The sequence below is a fragment of the Salmo trutta genome, chromosome 25 (assembly GCF_901001165.1).
Source record: "Salmo trutta chromosome 25, fSalTru1.1, whole genome shotgun sequence".
In the NCBI taxonomy this organism is placed as follows: Eukaryota; Metazoa; Chordata; class Actinopteri; order Salmoniformes; family Salmonidae; genus Salmo; species Salmo trutta.
Genome location: NC_042981.1, coordinates 6765260 through 6786890, shown reverse-complemented (window position 1 = coordinate 6786890; position 21631 = coordinate 6765260). Strand labels below are relative to the sequence as shown.

General features: G+C 41.3%; 1 protein-coding gene across 2 annotated transcripts in view; it reads right to left on the bottom strand.

The window, feature by feature from the left end:
- LOC115161929 (gamma-2-syntrophin-like) overlaps nucleotides 1-21631 on the bottom strand; it is a 76710-nt gene that overhangs the window by 18766 nt on the left and 36313 nt on the right. For both annotated transcript variants that reach the window (XM_029712771.1, XM_029712772.1), the window contains 3 exons: nucleotides 15359-15486; nucleotides 5891-6020; nucleotides 4877-4915 (listed from right to left, as the gene is read on the bottom strand). In XM_029712771.1, the coding sequence (XP_029568631.1) occupies nucleotides 4877-4915; nucleotides 5891-6020; nucleotides 15359-15486 (297 nt within the window). The remainder of the gene's footprint in view (nucleotides 1-4876; nucleotides 4916-5890; nucleotides 6021-15358; nucleotides 15487-21631) is intronic.

Below are 21631 nucleotides of genomic sequence, written 5' to 3'. Positions count from 1 at the left end.
CTACTTTCAAACTCAGTGCCTCTTTGCTTGACATCATGGGAAAATCTAAATTGTAGACCTCCACAAGTCTGGTTCATCCTTGGGAGCAATTTCCAAACACCTGAAGGTACCACATTCATCTGTACAAACAATAGTACCCAAGTATAAACACCATGGAACCACGAAGCCGTCATACCGCTCAGGAAGGAGACGCGTTCTGTCTCTTAGAGAGGAACACTATTTGCTGTGAAAAGTGCAAATCAATCCCAGAACAACAACAAAGGACCTTGTGAAGATGCTGGAGGAAAGAGGTACAAAATAATCTATATCCACAGTAAAACAAGTCCTATATCGACATAACCTGAAAGGCCGCTCAGCAAGGAAGAAGCCACTGCTCCAAAACCTTAATAAAAAACCCAGACTACAGTTTGCAACTGCACATGGGGACAAATATCATACTTTTTGGAGAAATGTCCTCTGGTCTGATGAAACAAAAATAGAAATGTTTGGCCAAAATGACCATCGTTATGTTTGGAGGGAGAAAGGGGGAGGCTTGCAAGCCGAAGAACACCATCCCAACTGTGAAGCAAGAGGGTGGCAGCATCATGTTGTGGGGGTGCATTGCTGCAGGAGGGACTGGTGCACTTCACAAAATAGATGGCATCATGAGGCAGGAAAATTATGTGGATATATTGAAGCAACATCTCAAGACATCAGTCAGGAAGTTAAAGCTTGGTCGCAGGGTCTTCCAAATGGACAATGACCCAAAGCATACTTCCAATGTTGTGGCAAAATGGCTTAAGGACAACAAAGTCAAGGTATTGGAGTGGCCATCACAAAGCCCTGACCTCAATCCAATAGAACATTTGTGGGCAGAACTGAAAAAGCAAGTGCAAGCAAGGAGGCCTACAAACCTGACTCAGTTACACCAGCTCTGTCAGGAGGAATGGGCCAAAATTCACCCAACTTATTATGGGAAGCTTGTGGAAGGCTACCCGTAACGTTTGACTCAAGTTAAACAATTTAAAAGCAATGCTACCAAATAGTAAATGAGTGTATGTAAACTTCTGACCCATTGGGAATGTGATGAAAGAAATAAAATATTAAATACATAATTCTCTATACTATTATTCTGACATTTCACATTCTTAAAATAAAGGGATGATCCTAACTGTCCTAAAACAGCGAATTTTTACTAGGATTAAATGTCAGGTATTGTGAAAAACTGAGTTTAAATGTATTTGGCTAAGGTGTATGTAAACTTCTGACTTCAACTGTAGCTATAGTTAAAGATAGTTAAAAACTTTTTCAGGACACTGCCTTTGAAAGATAATTTGTAAAAATACAAATAACTTCACAGATCTTCAATGTAAAGTGTTTAAACCCTTATGGTTCAATGAACCATAAAAAGTAATGAACATGCACCTGTGGAACCTTGTTTAGACACTAACAGCTTACAGACGGTAGGCAATTAAGGTCACAGCTATGAAAACTATGGACACTCACGAGGCCTTTCTACTGACTCTGAAAAACACCAAAAGAAAGATGCCCAGGGTCCCTGCTCATCTGTGTGAATGTGCCTTAGGCATGCTGCAAGGAGGCATGAGGACTGCAGATGTGGCCAGGGCAATAAATTGCAATGTCCGTGCTGTGAGATGGCTAAGACAAAGTTACAGGGAGACAGGACGGACAGCTGATCATCCTCGCAGTGGCAGACCACATGTAACAACACCTGCACAGGATCAGTACATTCCAACATAACACCTGCGGGACAGGTACAGGACGGCAACAACATCTGCCCGAGTTACACCAGGAACGCACAATCTCTCCATCAGTGCTTAGACTGTCCTGGGCTGAGAAAGGCTGGACTGAGGGCTTGTAGGCCTGTTGTAAGGCAGGTCCTCACCAGACATCTCCAGCAACAACGTCGCCTATGGGCACAAACCCACTGTCGCTGGACCAGACAGAACTGGTAAAAAGTGCTCTTCACTGACGAGTCACGGTTTTGTCTCACCAGGGGTGATGGTCAGATTCACGTTAATCGTCGAAGGAATGAGCGTTACACTGAGGCCTGTACTCTTTAGCGGGATCGATTTGGAGGTGGAGGGTCCGTCATGGTCTGGGGCGATGTGTCACAGCATCATTGGACTGAGCTTGTTGTCATTGCAGGCAAACTTAAAGCTGTGCGTTACAGGGAAGACATCCTCCTCCCTCATGTGGTACCCTTCCTGCAGGCTCATCCTAACATGACCCTCCAGCATGACAATGCCACCAGCCATACTGCTCGTTCTGTGCGTGATTTCCTGCAAGACAGGAATGTCTGTTTTCTGCCATGGCCAGCAAAGAGCCCGGATCTCAATCCCATTGAGCATGTCTGGGACCTGGTGGATCGGAGGGTGACGGCTAGGGCCAATCCCTCCAGAAATGTGCTGGAACTTGCAGGTGCCTTGGTGGAAGAATGGGGTAACATCTCACAGCAAGAACTGGCAAAGCTGGTGCAGTCCATGAGGAGGAGATGCACTGCAGTACTTAATGCAGCTGGTGGCCACACCAGCTGACTGTTACTTTTGATTTTGACCCCCCCCTCTTTTGTTCAGGGACACAATATTCCATTTCTATTAGTCACATGTCTGTGGAACTTGATCAGTTTAAGTCCCAGTTGTTGAATCTTGTTATGTTCATTAAAATATTTACACATGTTAAAGTTTGCTGAAAATAAACGCAGTTGTCAGTGAGAGGACGTTTCCTTTTTTGCTGAGTTTAGATGAACATAGTTACAGATGACGATAGTTATAGTTAAAGATAGCTATAGATGAATATAGCTATAGATGAATATAGCTATAGATGAAGAAAGCTATAGACAAAGATAGCTATAGATGAAGATAGCTATAGATAAATATAGCTATAGATGAAGACAGCTATAGATAGCTTTAGATGAAGATAGCTATAGATAGAGATAGCTATAGATGAAGACAGCTATAGATAGCTATAGATAGCTATAGATAAAGATAGCTATAGATAAAGATAGCTATAGATAAAGATAGCTATAGATAGCTATAGATAAAGATAGCTATAGATAAAGATAGCTATAGATAGCTATAGATAAAGATAGCTATAGATAGCTATAGATAAAGATAGCTATAGATAAAGATAGCTATAGATAAAGATAGCTATAGATGTAGATAGCTATAGATAGCTATAGATAAAGATAGCTATAGATGAAGACAGCTATAGATGAAGATAGCTATAGATGAAGATAGCTATAGATGGCTATAGATGTAGATGGCTATAGATGAAGACAGCTATAGATGAAGATAGCTATAGATGAAAATAGCTATAGATGAAAACAGCTATAGATGAAGATAGCTATAGATAGCTATAGATGAAGATAGCTATAGATGTAGACAGCTATAGATAGATGTAGATAGCTATAGATGGAAATAGTTATAGATGAAGATAGCTATAGATAGCTTTTGATGTAGATAGCTATAGATGAAAATAGCTATAGATGAAGATAGCTATAGATGAAAATAGCTATAGATGTAGATAGCTATAGATAGCTATAGATAAAGATAGCTATAGATGTAGATAGCTATAGATAGCTATAGATGTAGATAGCTATAGATGAAAATAGCTATAGATGAAGATAGCTATAGATGTAGATGGCTATAGATGAAAATAGCTATAGATGAAGATAGCTATAGATTAAGATAGCTGTAGATGTAGATAGCTATAGATGAAGATAGCTATAGATGAAAATAGCTATAGATGTAGATAGCTATAGATAGCTATAGATGAAGATAGCTATAGATGAAGACAGCTATAGATAGCTATAGATGTAGACAGCTATAGATAGCTTTTGATGTAGATAGCTACAGATGAACAGGAAGCGGCGCAGGTCCTAATCCAGGCACTTGTCATCTCCCGTCTGGATTACTGCAACTCGCTGTTGGCTGGGCTACCTGCCTGTGCCATTAAACCCCTACAACTCATCCAGAACGCCGCAGCCCGTCTGGTGTTCAACCTTCCCAAGTTCTCTCACGTCACCCCGCTCCTCCGCTCTCTCCACTGGCTTCCAGTTGAAGCTCGCATCCGCTACAAGACCATGGTGTTTGCCTACGGAGCTGTGAGGGGAACGGCACCTCCGTACCTTCAGGCTCTGATCAGGCCCTACACCCAAACAAGGGCACTGCGTTCATCCACCTCTGGCCTGCTCGCCTCCCTACCTCTGAGGAAGCACAGTTCCCGCTCAGCCCAGTCAAAACTGTTCGCTGCTCTGGCACCCCAATGGTGGAACAAGCTCCCTCACGACGCCAGGACAGCAGAGTCAATCACCACCTTCCGGAGACACCTGAAACCCCACCTCTTTAAGGAATACCTGCGATAGGATAAAGTAATCCTTCTAACCCCCCCCCCCCCCCCTAAAATATTTAGATGCACTATTGTAAAGTGGTTGTTCCACTGGATATCATAAGGTGAATACACCAATTTGTAAGTCGCTCTGGATAAGAGCGTCTGCTAAATGACTTAAATGTAAATGTAAATGTAATGAAGACAGCTATAGATAGCAATAGATTAAGATAGCTATAGATGAAGCCAGCTATAGATGAAGATAGCTATAGATGAAGATAGCTATAGATGTAGATAGCTATAGATGAAGATAGCTATAGATATAGATAGCTATAGATGTAGATAGCTATAGATGAAGATAGCTATAGATGAAGATTGCTATAGATAGCTATAAATAAAGATAGCTATAGATGAAGATAGCTATAGATAGCTATAGATGAAGATAGCTATAGATGAAGATAGCTATATTATAGCTATAGATAAAGATAGCTATAGATGAAGATAGCTATAGGTGAAGATACTTATAGCTCCTTGGGTGAGGACATACCTGATCATCCGGAGAGCAATATCTGTTAATCATTTTCATCTGTTAGAGGAGAAAACAAGGGATTGCAATTGTAAGTGGAACTGCGTTAGACCTGGCAAATCAACAGGCGGCTCCTTGTGTTACCTTACTGTGGATACTGACATTGGATGCAATGAAACCACACACAACTTTATAATCCGACAAATCCCATGCTGCTACTGTGGCATGGTCAGACCAGCTTTAATACTTTACTGATTCTGTGGCATGGTCAGACCAGCTCTAATATTTTACTAATACTGTGGCATGGTCAGACCAGCTCTAATACTATACTGATACTGTGGCATGGTCAGACCAGCTCTAATACTTTACTGATTCTGTGGCATGGTCAAATCAACAACTAACGTTCTAATAAGCAAGCTGCAAGTCAGCTGCAGTATCATATCAAGTCATTCTCCATTGATGAACATGCCAGGACCCATTAGAATGTCACAGTCTATTTCTAGGTTGTTGGTCACCACAATACAAGTCAAGAGTTCTGCTTCACCAGCTACTCTCACAATTACATGCTGAATGAATGTTTCGTTATCAGACTACTCATCCATAATCAGGTGACGCACGACTGAATGAATCCTACTTTAAAAAAAGAGCAGCTGTGTAGTTGTGTAGCTCAGAGCAGCCTTTCTGGATCCTTAGCAACACAGTGTACTAATCAACAGGGAATAATGGAAATGAGATAGCTAAACACTAGCGAGCATGTGAGAGTATTAATGATGGATTACTACAAGGCAGTAATTCATTATGCCCATCAATACCTATTTTCTAGAAGAGAAGGAAAGGAGCATTATAATAGTTATCATATTCTAATGAGAATAGAATTCAAAAAATTCTAATACCACTGGGATTTTAGCACACATCTTCTGTTGAGTTACTTGTGCTTTGGCCCTTGGCAAATCCCAATCTGGATCCTGTCCATTCAATCTGTGTCTGGATAAAAAATTCAAAATACATTTTTACCTGGTCATACTGTGGACTTACATTCTCCAGTGTCAAATCACTGATATTGCTTGATATTGCTTGAAGCCAGTCAGTGCTTTCTGCTGCAGTGCAAAATTGTAGAATATTGATGCTCGCTCCATCTAAGGCGCAGACTTCAAAGCTGTTCGACCTGGAGGGGTATGAACGTTCAGGTTAGAGATGTACAGTACAGTAAGTTAAAAGCACTTTTTGAACTAGAATGGTCAGAGTGGAAAACCTTTTACCAAGCTGTTCTTTCACTGAAGTTAGGTCAGTGTTACGGTGCAAATTAACATTACAGTTCTACTGCATTCCCTAACCATAGCAACTAAACAGATTGCACATTCTGTAGCGTTATAGCCTTTACTTTGACTGATCTTTACAATGTACTCCACACTTTTCTAGAGAAAGAAAAGTATAGAGAAATAAATAAAAAATTACTTAATTATATAATTCTGAGATATTTGATTGCAAAAGGAAAGGGCAACAGCACACCCAAATTCCTTCAGGAGCAAGCTCAAAAACAGAATATCAGACGGTTACAAATTACAGCTCGGTTTCAAAGTACATCATCATTTGTTGTATGTCACAGATAATGACACTGCCACTGTAAAATGGCGTACACATGTATTGAATCCCTTTCATCACTTATATTTAAGGTGATTCTTTTTGCCATTTCATTTTTGTGCATTTGAAACACACTCCAGATCAATTAGATTTAGAGACGACTGTCAATAGTATTGAACATAAATAGCCTTGAACATGACGATGCCATCAAAACAGTTTTTCTCTGATGGTTAGGCAATCACATTTATCACACAGATCTTGAAAAGCGTAAAATGTTAAGCAAACTCTCCATAGGCTGGGATGAAGTGTTGGACATCCAGCAGTGGATATGTTCTGTAGGGGGATGTTGAGAAACATGAGAATAATATTCTGTAGAGGGATGTTGAGAAACATGAGGCGAATGTTCTGTAGGGGGATGTTGAGAAGAGAAATATGAGGAGAATGTTCTATAGGGGGATGATGAGAAACATGACGACAATGCAGAGAATTATGAAAGCACTGCAATCAATGTTTGAAATAACCAGAGCTTGCACACACTCTCCCTGAAACTCAGACATTGTGTTACAATGTTACAAAGATCCTTTGGGAACATTGGTTCTTCTGTTGAAAACGCCCTTAACAATATGCAATGCATGTGTACAATTGGCTTGTTATAAATCTTTGTTCCACTGGGTGCTGACTCTGAGGGATGCTCAATTGTAAAGTTAAGTACAAATCCTCTTGATGTGTAGGGTAGGGTGCACATGTAAATTGCCCTATATAAAATGCAGTGAGAATATATATGAAGAGAATGATCAAAACATACAAAACAACTGTTTGGAGATAACATTATCTGAATGAATGCAAGCCGCAGTGATAGATACAGCTTTACTCTGTCTGCTTGACTTATTTCTGAGATTGCCTGGATAGTGGAATGTTCTGCTTCAACTATCAGCACACTGCAGCATGGTCCTCAGAAACCCAGACTGTCTCTGTCATGGTCCTCTAAAACCCAGACTGTCTCTGTCTTGGTCCTCAGAAACCCAGACTGTCTCTGTCATGGTCCTCTAAAACCCAGACTGTCTCTGTCATGGTCCTCAGAAACCCAGACTGTCTCTGTCATGGTCCTCTAAAACCCAGACTGTCTCTGTCATGGTCCTCAGAAACCCAGACTGTCTCTGTCATGGTCCTCAGAAACCCAGACTGTCTCTGTCATGGTCCTCTAAAACCCAGACTGTCTCTGTCATGGTCCTCTAAAACCCAGACTGTCTCTGTCATGGTCCTCTAAAACACAGACTGTCTCTGTCATGGTCCTCAGAAACCCAGACTGTCTCTGTCTTGGTCCTCTAAAACCCAGACTGTCTCTGTCTTGGTCCTCAGAAACCCAGACTGTCTCTGTCATGGTCCTCTAAAACCCAGACTGTCTTTGTCATGGTCCTCTAAAACCCAGACTGTCTCTGTCATGGTCCTCTAAAACCCAGACTGTCTCTGTCATGGTCCTCTAAAACCCAGACTGTCTCTGTCATGGTCCTCAGAAACCCAGACTGTCTCTGTCATGGTCCTCTAAAACACAGACTGTCTTTGTCATGGTCTTCTAAAACCCAGACTGTCTCTGTCATGGTCCTCTAAAACCTAGACTGTCTCTGTCATGGTCCTCAGAAACCCAAACTGTCTCTGTCATGGTCCTCTAAAACCCAAACTGTCTCTGTCATGGTCTTCTAAAACCTAGACTGTCTGTGTGAGTGACAGAGGACAATAGAAATTCCATTAGTCCACATTGTTCCATTGTTATTGGGAATTGAGGAGTGCATTGAGAAAAAGCAAGGGGGATGAGGGGGTAGGATTAGTGATAGCCACATGTCCTGAAGTGGAATACATATGGCTTTTCTGCTGACTAGTCATAGAGAGTATATTGAGATGAATAGAAATGTAAAACCTAGTGGACATCCAAGATAACAGCAGCCAGGAATATACTGTGAAATTCAAGATAACAGCAGCCAGGAAAATACTGTGAAATCCAAGATAACAGCAGCCAGGAAAATACTGTGAAATCCAAGACAACAGCAGCCAGGAAAATACTGTGAAATCAAAGATAACAGCAGCCAGGAATACACTGTGAAATCCAAGATAACAGCAGCCAGGAATACACTGTGAAATCCAAGATAACAGCAGCCAGGAATACACTGTGAAATCCAAGATAACATCAGCCAGGAATATACTGTGAAATCCAAGATAACAGCAGCCAGGAATACACTGTGAAATCCAAGATAACAGCAGCCAGGAATACACTGTGAAACCCAAGATAACAGCAGCCAGGAATACACTGTGAAATCCAAGATAACAGCAGCCAGGAATATACTGTGAAATCCAAGAGGAGGAAGATTGATAGCTGTGAGACTAATCCAAGAGGAAGAAGATTGATAGCTGTGAGACTAATCCAAGAGGTGGAAGATGGATAGCTGTGAGACTAATCTAAGAGGTGGATAGATCTGTATCACATCCAGGTGTGATTGGGAGTCCCATAGGGTGGCGCACAATTGGCCCAGCGTGGTCTGGGTTTTGCCGGGGTAGGCCGTCACAGTAAATAAGAATTTGTTCTTAACTGACTTGCCTACATAAATAAAAACAAAATAAAAAAACGGATAATAAACAGTGAGTAGCAGCAGTGTAAAAACAAATTGGGGGGGAGTGTCAATGTAAATAGTCCGGGTGGCCATTTGTGTCACGACTTCCGCCGAAGTCGGTCCCTCTCCTTGTTCCGGCAGCGTTCGGCGGTCGACGTCACTGGCCTGATAGCCATCGCAGATCAACTTTTCATTATCCATTTGTTTTGTCTTTGTCTTACAAACCAGGTTTCAACCCCAAATTACTTGTTCATTATTTAACCCTCTGTTCCCTCATGTTTGTTTGTGAGTAATTGTTTATTCTATTGTGGTCTGTATTTGTGGCCTTGTATTTATACAATGTGTATTGTGATCTTATTGAGTAAATTGCTTTCATTACTCATATCTAATGTCCTGCGCCTGACTCATCTCACCAGCTACATACAGACGTTTTACAATTTGATTAATTGTTCAGCAGTCGTATGGCTTGGGGTAGAAGCTGTAAAGGAGTCTTTTGGTCCAAGACTTGGTGCTCCGGTAGAGAACAGTCTATGACTTCGGTGACCCTGAGTCTTTGACAATGTTTTGGGCTTTCCTCTGACACCGCATAGTATATAATATACAGTTGAAGTCGGAAGTTTACATGCACCTTAGCCAAATACATTTAAACTCAGTTTTTCACAATACCTGACAATTAATCCTAGTAAAAATTCCCTTTCTTAAGTCAGTTTGGATCACCACTATATTTTAAGAATGTGAAATGTCAGAATAATAGTAGAGAAAATGATTTATTTCAGCTTTTATTTCTTTCATCACATTCCCAGTGGGTCAGAAGTTTACATACAATCAATTAGTATTGCCTTTAAATTGTTTAACTTAGATCAAAAGTTTTGGGTAGACTTCCACAAGCTTCCGACAATAAGTTGGGTGAATTCACAAGCCTCCCACAATAAGTTGGGTGAATTTTGGCCCATTCCTCCTGACAGAACTGGTGTAACTGAGTCAGGTTTAAAGGCCTCCTTGCTCGCACATGCTTTTTCAGTTCTGGCCACAAATTTTCTATAGGATTGAGGTCAGGGCTTTGTGATGGCCACTCCAATACCTTGACTTTGTTGTCCTTAAGCCATTTTGCCACAACTTTAGAAGTATGCTTGGGGTCATTGTCCATTTCGAAGACCCATTTGCGACCAAGCTTTAACTTCCTGACTGATGTCGTGAGATGTTGCTTCAATATATCCACATAATTTTCCTGCCTCATGATGCTATCTATTTTGTGAAGTGCACCAGTCCCTCCTGCAGCAAAGCACCCCCACATCATGATGCTGCCACCCCTGTGCTTCACGGTTGGGATGGTGTTCTTCAACTTGCAAGCCTCCCTCTTTTTCCTCCAAACATAACGATGGTCATTATGGCCAAACAGTTCTATTTTTGTTTCATCAGACCAGAGGACATTTCTCCAGAAGGTACGATCTTTGTCCCCATGTGAAGTTGCAAACCGTAGTCTGGCTTTTTTTATGGCAATTTAGAGCAGTGGCTTCTTTCTTGCTGAGCGGCCTTTCAGGATATGTCGGTATAGGACTTGTTTTACTGTGGATACTTTTGCACCTGTTTCCTCCAGCATCTTCACAAGATCCTTTGCTGTTGTTCTGGGATTGATTTGCACCTTTCGCACCAAAGTATGTTAATCTCTAGGAGACAGAACGTGTCTCCTTCCTTATGACGGTTGTGTGGTCCCATGGTGTTTATACTTGCGTACTATTGTTTGTACAGATGAACGTGGTACCTTCAGGCGCTTGGAAATTGCTCCCAAGGATGAACCAGACTTGTGGAGGTCTACAATTTTGTTTCTGAGCTCTTGGCTGATTTCTTTTGATTTTCCCATGATGTCAAGCAAAGAGGCACTGAGTTAGGTAGGCCTTGAAATACATTCGCAGCTACACCTCCTATTTACTCAAATGATGTTAATTAACCTATCAGATGCTTTTAAAGCCATGACATAATTTTCTGGAATTGTTCAAGCTGTTTAAAGGCACAGTCAACTTAGTGTATGTAAACTTCTGACCCACTGGAATTGTGATACAGTGAATTATAAGTGAAATAATCTGTCTGTAAACAATTGTTGGAAAAATTACTTGTGTCATGCACAAAGTAGGTATCCTAACCGACTTGCCAAAACTATAGTTTGTTGACAAGAAATTTGTGGAGTGGTTGAAAAACGTATTTTAATGACTCCAACCTAATTGTATGTAAACTTCCAACTTCAACTGTTTACTTGTATCTGTACAGGGTGAATACTGAATTATTATAGGCAAAGAGGTTTTATTGTCTTCTCAGGAAATCTGTCTTATCTACATTAGTCTCATCCCCCACACAAGCTCTTAGATGCTGTGACATCCTGCTGAGATTGGTCCTGGGAGTGTTTAGGTAACTGTAAACTTGGTATTGTTTTATTGGTCAATGGTGGTAGGTTTTGGGTTGAAAGGTTACATCTTCAGATGTTATAAATGGAATGCAATGCCTTTGTTCTCTCTCTTATCCTGTATCCAGTCCATGGAGGAAGGTTGTATGATCAATTCTCATTTCCTAGACTTCATGGCCTCTGGGCTAATAGGAATTTCTTTGTTCATGCTTTGTCTTCTTAGTTAACCTTAGGATCTATATGCCTAGAAGTGTGCTTTGTAATGCTTCTTAATGCTTTGTAACTTAATATTTATACATTGTATGTGAATCTATTCATTGTACAATGTTAATTAAATATTTGCCTTTGATATAGACAATTCTCAGACCAATTCTTGCTAGTCTACGTCAACTCATTGACTTATGCTTAGCTGTATATTTTAATGATCTTTGTGCAGTCAGATAAACATTTTAATAGGCTAGATGCTTAGTCTTATTATGAGTTGCATGTGAGGTATGTATGTATGTATGTATGTATGTATGTATGTATGTATGTATGTATGTATGTATGTATGTATGTATGTATGTATGTATGTATGTATGCATGCATGCATTTATGTATGTATGTATGTATGTATGTATGTATGTCTGTCTGTCTGTCTGTCTGTCTGTCTGTCTGTCTGTCTGTCTGTCTGTCTGTCTGTCTGTCTGTCTGTCTGTCTGTCTGTCTGTCTGTCTGTCTGTCTGTCTGTCTGTCTGTCTGTCTGTCTGTCTGTCTGTCTGTCTGTCTGTCTGTCTGTCTGTCTGTCTGTATGTCTGTATGTATGTATGTAAACTCAGTGAAAAAAGAAATGTCCTCTCACTGACAACTGCATTTATTTTCAGCAAACTTAACATGTGTAAATATGTGTATGAAAATAACAAGATTCAACATTTGAGACATAAACTAAACAAGTTCCACAGACATGTGACAAAGAGAAATGAAATATTGTGTCCCTGAACAAAGGGGGGACCAAAATCAAAAGTAACAGTCAGTATCTGGTGTGGCCACCAGCTGCATTAAGTACTGCAGTGCATCTCCTCCTCATGGACTGCACCAGATTTGCCAGTTCTTGCTGTGAGATGTTACCCCACTCTTCCACCAAGGCACCTGCAAGTTCCAGCACATTTCTGGGGGGAATGGCCCTAGCCCTCACCCTCCGATCCAACAGGTCCCAGATGTGATCAATGGGATTGAGATCCGGGCTCTTCGCTGGCCATGACAGAACACTGACATTCCTGTCTTGCAGGAAATCACGCACTGAACGAGCAGTGTGGCTGGTGGCCTTGTCATGCTGGAGGGTCACGTCAGGATGAGCCTGCAGGAAGGGTACCACATGAGGGAGGAGGATGTCATCCCTGTAACGCACAGCGTTGAGATTGCCTGCAATGACAACAAGCTCAGTCCAATGATGCTGTGACACACTGCCCTAGACCATGACAGACCCTCCACCTCCAAAGTAAAGGCCTCGGTGTAACGCTCATTCGATCGACGATAAATCCGACCATGACCCCTGGTGAGACAAAACCGCGACTCGTCAGTAAAGAGCACTTTTTGCCAGTCCTGTCTGGTCCAGCGACGGTGGGTTTGTGACCATAGGTGACGTTGTTGCCGGATATGTCTGGTGAGGACCTGATTTACAACAGGCCTACAAGTCCTCAGTCCAGCCTCTCTCAGCCTATTGCGGACAGTCTGAGCACTGATGGAGGAATTGTGCGTTCCTGGTGTAACTCGGGCAGTTGTTTTTGCAATCCTGTACCTGTCCTGCAGGTGTGATGTTCGGCTTTACCGATCCTGTGCAGGTGTTGTTACATGGGTCAAACATTTCGGGTAGCCACCCACAAGCTTCCCACAATAAGTTGGGTGAATTTTGGCCCATTCCTCCTGACAGAGCTGGTGTAACTGAGTCAGGTTTGTAGGCCTCCATGCTCGCACATGCTTTTTCAGGGTGTGTCAAGAGCAATAGAGACTTTAATAAGAGCAATAGAGACAGGGAGCTGGTGGGATAATGATGTAGCTGGTGGGGATAATGATGTAGATGGTGGGGATAATGATGTATGTGGTGGGGATAATGATGATATGGTGGGGAGAATGATGTAGGTAGAGGGATAATGATGTAGCTGGTGGGGATAATGATGTAGCCGGTGGGATAATGATGTAGCTGGTGGGGATAATGATGTAGCCGGTGGGGATAATGATGTAGCTGGTGGGGATAATGATGTAGCTGGTGGGATAATGATTTAGAAGGTGGGGATAATGATGTAGCTGGTGGGGATAATGATGCAGCGGGCGGGATAATGATGCAGACCATGGAGATAATGATGTAACTGGTGGGATAATGATGTAGCTGGTGGGGATAATGATGTAGACGGTGGGATAATGATGTAGCGGGTGGGGATAATGATGTAGCGGGTGGGATAATGATGTAGCTGTTGGGGATAATGATTTAGAAGGTGGGGATAATGATGTAGCTGGTGGGATAATGATTTAGAAGGTGGGGATAATGATGTAGCTGGTGGGGATAATGATGCAGCGGGCGGGATAATGATGCAGACCATGGAGATAATGATGTAACTGGTGGGATAATGATTTAGCTGGTGGGATAATGATGTAGATGGTGGGATAATGATGTAAGTGGTGGTGATCATGATTTAGCTGGTGGGATAATGATGTAGCTGGTGGGGGTAATGATGTAGCTGTTGGGGATAATGATGTAGCTGGTGGGGTTAATGACGAAGCTGGTGGGGATAATGATGTAGACAGTGGAGACAATGATGTAGCGGGTGGGGATAATGATGTAGCGGGTGGGATAATGATGTAGCTGTTGGGGATAATGATTTAGAAGGTGGGGATAATGATGTAGACAGTGGAGACAATGATGTAGATGGTGGGGATAATGATGTAGCTGTTGGGGATAATGATTTAGCTGGTGGGATAATGATGTAGCTGGTGGGGGTAATGATTTAGCTGGTGGGATAATGATGTAGCTGTTGGGGATAATGATGTAGACGGTGGGATAATGATGTAGACAGTGGGGGTAATGATGACAAGAGAGAGAAAGATCTTGTTCACAGATGATTCATGTCTCATGTTTACATACACATTCTGGTAAAATAATTCATTATAACCAATCAGTTATTGAAATTAAATTATGCCACGTTGTTAACGGCAATAACACTAATAACGTATCATCCTTAATTAGATTGAACTCATAAAATGGAATATCTGCAATCAAGAAGTTGTTTGCATCAGCCACACGTCCACTCAATCTCTGTCTTGTGTGTATTTGAAGAATCTTAAAATCTCATAAAATATGTCCACTCAGTCTCGTCTTTTACGGATTAAGCGTGAAAAGTGTGATTATGGGTATCAATACAAATTGGGAAAAGAAATGATACTTCCACTCTTTTCATGCATGGTATTCATGTTTCTTTGGAATTGACAGAAACAAGCACCATAATGCATGATATTGTATCAGGTTGTGACTAACAGCCATAACTTATTTAATTTCTAAATAAGAAAGATACCCATTGATTACCACTTTATGTATTTCTAAATAACAGCTCCATTAAGGATCTAGAGGACTGCCATATCTCTTACATCATGTTATCTAGCAGAGGAAGGAATGAAAATAACATTTCCTGGGATTTCCTGCCTTCATTTGATATTGTTTATATCTCTAAAAGAACCAATTCAGTGTGTTAAAGTTAAACCTTCCCATCCTATCATGGCTTCACCGTCTGGGCCCTGCAGCAGCGCTGACCTTTTAACACATTGCATGCCTGTGCATAGATATTGGAGTTACAACCTTTCACCTAAATGAAAAGTGCTCGCAAAACCAACAGCAGCGCTTGGTGAACTGTGCGCCTCAGAGGTGAATTTCATCACACAGGATTACCTTACCTTAATTTATCCGTTCCGGCTTTGTATCTGGAGGCTCGGGCCATCAACAAGGGTAGGGACACTGCATCCAGCCAGCGCTTCTCATACTTTGGTTCATTAGCCGAGGGTGAGGAAGGCGAGGATGGGGCCTACATGGTACAAGTGAAGAAGACAGTGATGGTTTCCTCTCAATCATAGGCTAAGGTCACTTTGATCATTGTGCATTCAAAGTGCATTCGAAAACAATAATGTCCTACTTTCAGTTCCTTTTGCACTTGAAAGGATGATATCCTTGTTACTTCCTAAATACTGTATGCTATTAATTATTGGTGATCATTATGGTCACCTAGCGAGCACACCTTTTACTTACTGTGTCCTGGGATTTCACAATGGCATTTCTCTACAAGTCAATCGCAGCACCTGGCACATATTCTTGCACAAATGATTTGCTTTTCCTCCCCTCTGAGCAAATCAAAGGCTATAACCAATTATGTCTACTTTCCAGAGAAAACGATTCCCCCTTTGTCAGTTCTTGTAGAGAGCAATTAGAGACCAATGCTTAATAATTACACTTGACTTTCAAGTTGTGCTGCGCAAGGGAGTGGTAAAGATTACAAGAAATGGAATACTATCTGCACGTCAACACGGATTAGAGTGACGAGGTGTCAGTTTTCACCAAGGACCTGGGAAACAAGATGCTAAGCTGCCACTCTTGTCCTTCATATCATTCACTCTTCCAAAACTCGTGATATTTCTGAGACGACAAATAGACCGAAGCGTAATTATTTAGAGGCATGTAAATGAATCCATAGGAAGCTGTCCTTAGGGCAATGAAAGGAAAACACTGTCAATCATTTCAATGTCAACGCCACATACAGGAGATGACAAGCTCAGAGAATTATAATCACCTGCAGGCAAGCAAACAACAATGCTAGAGGAAGGCAAAATAGTGGGGAAATATTGTCTGGGTTAAGCATTGTGTGTTAACTATGCAATTACAGGGCACTATGTTTTTCCACTAGCGGCTGTCCCCATAGGAGAACCCTATTGGGTTCCAGGTAGAAACCTTTTGGGATCCAGGAAGAATTCTCTGTGGAAAGGGTTCTACATGGAACCCAAAAGAGTACTACCTGGGATCTTCAAAGGGTTCTCCTATCGGGACAGCCAAAGAACCCTTTTAGGTTAAAGATAGCACCTAACTTTCTAAGATCGTACCTCCTTAAGTCGCAGAGAGAATCAGGTGAAAAAATGCAAGTCAACCATGGTTTCCAGTGTTTAGTCTATATGATTTCCAGTATTTAGTCTACATGGTTTCCAGTATTTAGTCTACATGGTTTCCAGTATTTTCTACATGGTTTCCAGTATTTAGTCTACATGGTTTCCAGTATTTAGTCAACCATGGTTTCCAGTGTTTAGTCTATATGATTTCCAGTATTTAGTCTACATGGTTTCCAGTGTTTAGTCTATATGATTTCCAGTATTTAGTCTACATGGTTTCCAGTGTTTAGTCTATATGATTTCCAGTATTTAGTCTGCATGGTTTCCAGTGTTTAGTCTATATGATTTCCAGTATTTAGTCTACATGGTTTCCAGTGTTTAGTCTATATGATTTCCAGTATTTAGTCTGCATGGTTTCCAGTGTTTAGTCTATATGATTTCCAGTATTTAGTCTACATGGTTTCCAGTATTTAGTCTACATGGTTTCCAGTATTTAGTCTACATGGCTTCCAGTGTTTAGTCTACATGGTTTCCAGTATTTAGTATACATGGTTTCCAGTGTTTAGTCTACATGGTTTCCAGTGTTTAGTCTACATGGTTTCCAGTATTTAGTCTACATGATTTCCAGTATTTAGTCTACATGGTTTCCAGTATTTAGTCTACATGATTTCCAGTATTTAGACTACATGGATTCCAGTGTTTAGTCTATATGATTTCCAGTGTTTAGTCTACATGGTTTCCAGTGTTTAGTCTATATGATTTCCAGTATTTAGTCTACATGGATTCCAGTGTTTAGTCTATATGATTTCCAGTGTTTAGTCTACATGGTTTCCAGTGTTTAGTCTATATGATTTCCAGTGTTTAGTCTACATGGTTTCCAGTGTTTAGTCTATATGATTTCCAGTGTTTAGTCTAAATGGTTTCCAGTGTTTAGTCTACATGGTTTCCAGTGTTTAGTCTATATGATTTCCAGTATTTAGTCTACATGGTTTCCAGTATTTAGTCTACATGGTTTCCAGTGTTTAGTCTACATGGTTTCCAGTGTTTAGTCTATATGATTTCCAGTATTTAGTCTACATGGTTTCCAGTGTTTAGTCTACATGGTTTCCAGTGTTTAGTCTATATGATTTCCAGTATTTAGTCTACATGGTTTCCAGTATTTAGTCAACATGGTTTCCAGTGTTTAGTCTATATGATTTCCAGTATTTAGTCAACATGGTTTCCAGTGTTTAGTCTATATGATTTCCAGTATTTAGTCTACATGGTTTCCAGCGTTTAGTCTATATGATTTCCAGTATTTAGTCTACATGGTTTCCAGTATTTAGTCTATATGATTTCCAGTATTTAGTCTACATGATTTCCAGTATTTAGTCTACATGGTTTCCAGTATTTAGTCAAACATGGTTTCCAGTATTTAGTCAACCATGGTTTCCAGTATTTAGTCAACATGGTTTCCAGTATTTAGTCTACATGGTTTCCAGTATTTAGTCTACATGATTTCCAGTATTTAGTCTACATGGTTTCCAGTATTTAGTGTACATGGTTTCCAGTATTTAGTCAACCATGGTTTGCAGTATTTAGTCTACATGGTTTCCAGTATTTAGTCAACATGGTTTCCAGTATTTAGTCTACATGGTTTCCAGTATTTAGTCTACATGGTTTCCAGTATTTAGTCCACATGGTTTCCGGTTTCCAGTGTTTAGTCTACATGGTTTCCAGTATTTAGTCAACCATGGTTTCCAGTATTTAGTCTACATGGTTTCCAGTATTTAGTCAACCATGGTCTCCAGTGTTTAGTCTACATGGTTTCCAGTGTTTAGTCTACATGGTTTCCAGTGTTTAGTCTACATGGTTTCCAGTATTTAGTCTACATGGTTTCCAGTATTTAGTCTACATGATTTCCAGTATTTAGTCTACATGGTTTCTGGTTTCCAGTGTTTAGTCTACATGGTTTCCAGTATTTAGTCTACATGGTTTCCAGTATTTAGTCAACTATGGTTTTCAGTATTTAGTCTACTTGGTTTCCAGTATTTAGTCAACATGGTTTCCAGTATTTAGTATACATGGTTTCCAGTATTTAGTCTACACGGTTTCCAGTATTTAGTCTACATGGTTTCCAGTATTTCGTCTACATGGTTTCCAGTATTTAGTCAACTATGGTTTCCAGTATTTAGTCTACATTGTTGACTTGTTTACGCTGCTGTGCGTTTTTGTTGCTGATCTTACTTTGCTACCTGACGGTTTTTACTTTTTCATTACCGTATATTTTTACTTTTACCCTCACTCAACTTTTTTTCATTCAACTTTTTTACCCCGGAGGTTTTTTCTGGACATGGTTCGTCAGGACTTCAAACAGCCAAAGCTAAGTAACATTAACATGATGCCTTCTAATTGCAGTCGTTGTACTTATAATATACAGTAGAACGATCGCCTTACGGCAAGGATAGCTGTGCTGCAAGCCCAGCTTCAGACGCAATCGTTAGGCAAGGGTAATTTCAGTGTAGGAAAGGATGAAACAGCGTCTGTGCCACCAGCAAGTACAGATAGTAACGTTAGTATGAAACCCCTCGCACGGTCCCCGCAGCCGGACAACTTTCTCATGGCTTCTGGAGGGAAACGCTGTAGGAACGCTCAACCGGTGTCGCTCATTCAGCCGACAGAAACTTTAAACCGGTTCTCCCCATTAAGCGAGTCGGAGTCAGAGGCCGAGACTTCTCTGGTCTCTACTCCTCCCGCTATGGGGTCTGAGACGCCGACGGCTCCCACCATTTGCTCTGACAAATTGAAAACCCTAGTCATTGGCGACTCCATTACCCGCAGTATTAGACTTAAAACGAATCATCCAGCGATCATACACTGTTTACCAGGGGGCAGGGCTACCGACGTTAAGGCTAATCTAAAGACGGTGCTGGCTAAAGCTAAAACTGGCGAGTGTAGAGAGTATAGAGATATTGTTATCCACGTCGGCACCAACGATGTTAGGATGAAACAGTCAGAGGTCACCAAGTGCAACATAGCTTCAGCGTGTAAATCAGCTAGAAAGATGTGTGGGCATCGATTAATTGTCTCTGGCCCCCTCCCAGTTAGGGGGAGTGATGAGCTCTACAGCAGAGTCTCACAACTCAATCGCTGGTTGAAAACTGTGTTCTGCCCCTCCCAAAAGATAGAATTTGTAGATAATTGGCCCTCTTTCTGGGACTCACCCACAAACAGGACCAAGCCTGGCCTGTTGAGGAGTGACGGACTCCATCCTAGCTGGAGGGGAGCTCTCATCTTATCTACGAACATAGACAGGGCTCTAACTCCTCTAGCTCCACAATGAAATAGGGTGCAGGCCAGGCAGCAGGTTGTTAGCCAGCCTGCCAGCTTAGTGGAGTCTGCCATTAGCACAGTCAGCGTAGTCAGCTCAGCTATCCCCATTGAGACCGTGTCTGTGCCTCGATCTAGGTTGGGCAAAATTAAAAATGGCGGTGTTCGCTTTAGTAATCTCACTAGTATAAAGACCTCCTCCATTCCTGCCATTATTGAAAGCGATTGTGATACTTCACATCTCAAAATTGGGTTACTTAATGTTAGATCCCTCACTTCCAAGGCAGTTATAGTCAATGAACTAATCACTGATCATAATCTTGATGTGATTGGCCTGACTGAAACATGGCTCAAGCCTGATGAATTTACTGTGTTAAATGAGGCCTCACCCCCTGGTTACACTAGTGACCATACCCCCCGTGCATCCGGCAAAGGCGGAGGTGTTGCTAACATCTACGATAGCAAATTTCAATTTACAAAAAAAAAAACAATGACGTTTTCGTCTTTTGAGCTTCTTGTCATGAAATCTATGCAGCCGACTCACTCACTTTTTATAGCTACTGTTTACAGGCCTCCTGGGCCATATGCAGTGTTCCTTACTGAGTTCCCTGAATTCCTATCGGATCTTGTAGTCATAGCAGATAATATTCTAATTTTTGGTGACTTTAACATTCACATGGAAAAGTCCACAGACCCACTCCAAAAGGCTTTCGGAGCCATCATCGACTCAGTGGGTTTTGTCCAACATGTCTCTGGACCTACTCACTGCCACAGTCATACTCTGGACCTAGTTTTGTCCCATGGAATAAATGTTGTGGATCTTAATGTTTTTCCTCATAATCCTGGATTATCGGACCACCATTTTATTGCGTTTACAATTGCAACAAATAATCTGCTCAGACCCCAACCAAGGAGCATTAAAAGTCATGCTATAAATTCTCAGACAACCCAAAGATTCCTTGATGCCCTTCCAGACTCCCTCTGCCTACCCAAGGACGTCAGAGGACAAAAATCAGTTAACCACCTAACCGAGGAACTCAATTTAACCTTGCGCAATACCCTAGATGCAGTTGCACCCCTAAAAATTAAAAACATCTGTCATAAGAAACTAGCTCCCTGGTATACAGAAAATACACGAGCTCTGAAGCAAGCTTCCAGAAATTGGAACGGAAATGGCGCCACACCAAACTGGAAATCTTCCGACTAGCTTGGAAAGACAGTACCGTGCAGTATCGAAGAGCCCTCACTGCTGCTCGATCATCCTATTTTTCCAACTTAATTGAGGAAAATAAGAACAATCCGACATTTCTTTTTGATACTGTCGCAAAGCTAACTAAAAAGCAGCATTCGCAAATGGAGGATGGCTTTCACTTCAGCAGTAATAAATTTATGAACTTCTTTGAGGAAAAGATCATGATCATTAGAAAGCAAATTACGGACTCCTCTTTAAATCAGGATATTCCTCCAAAGCTCCATTGTCCTGAGTCTGCACAAATCTGCCAGGACCTAGGATCAAGGGAGATACTAAAGTGTTTTAGTACTATATCTCTTGACACAATGATGAAAACAATCATGGCCTCCAAACCCTCAAGCTGCATACTGGACCCTATTCCAACTAACTACTGAAAGAGCTGCTTCCTGTGCTTGGCCCTCCTATGTTGAACATAATAAACGGCTCTCTATCCACCGGATGTGTACCAAGCTCACTAAAAGTGGCAGTAATAAAGCCTCTCTTGAAAAAGCCGAATCTTGACCCAGAAATTATAA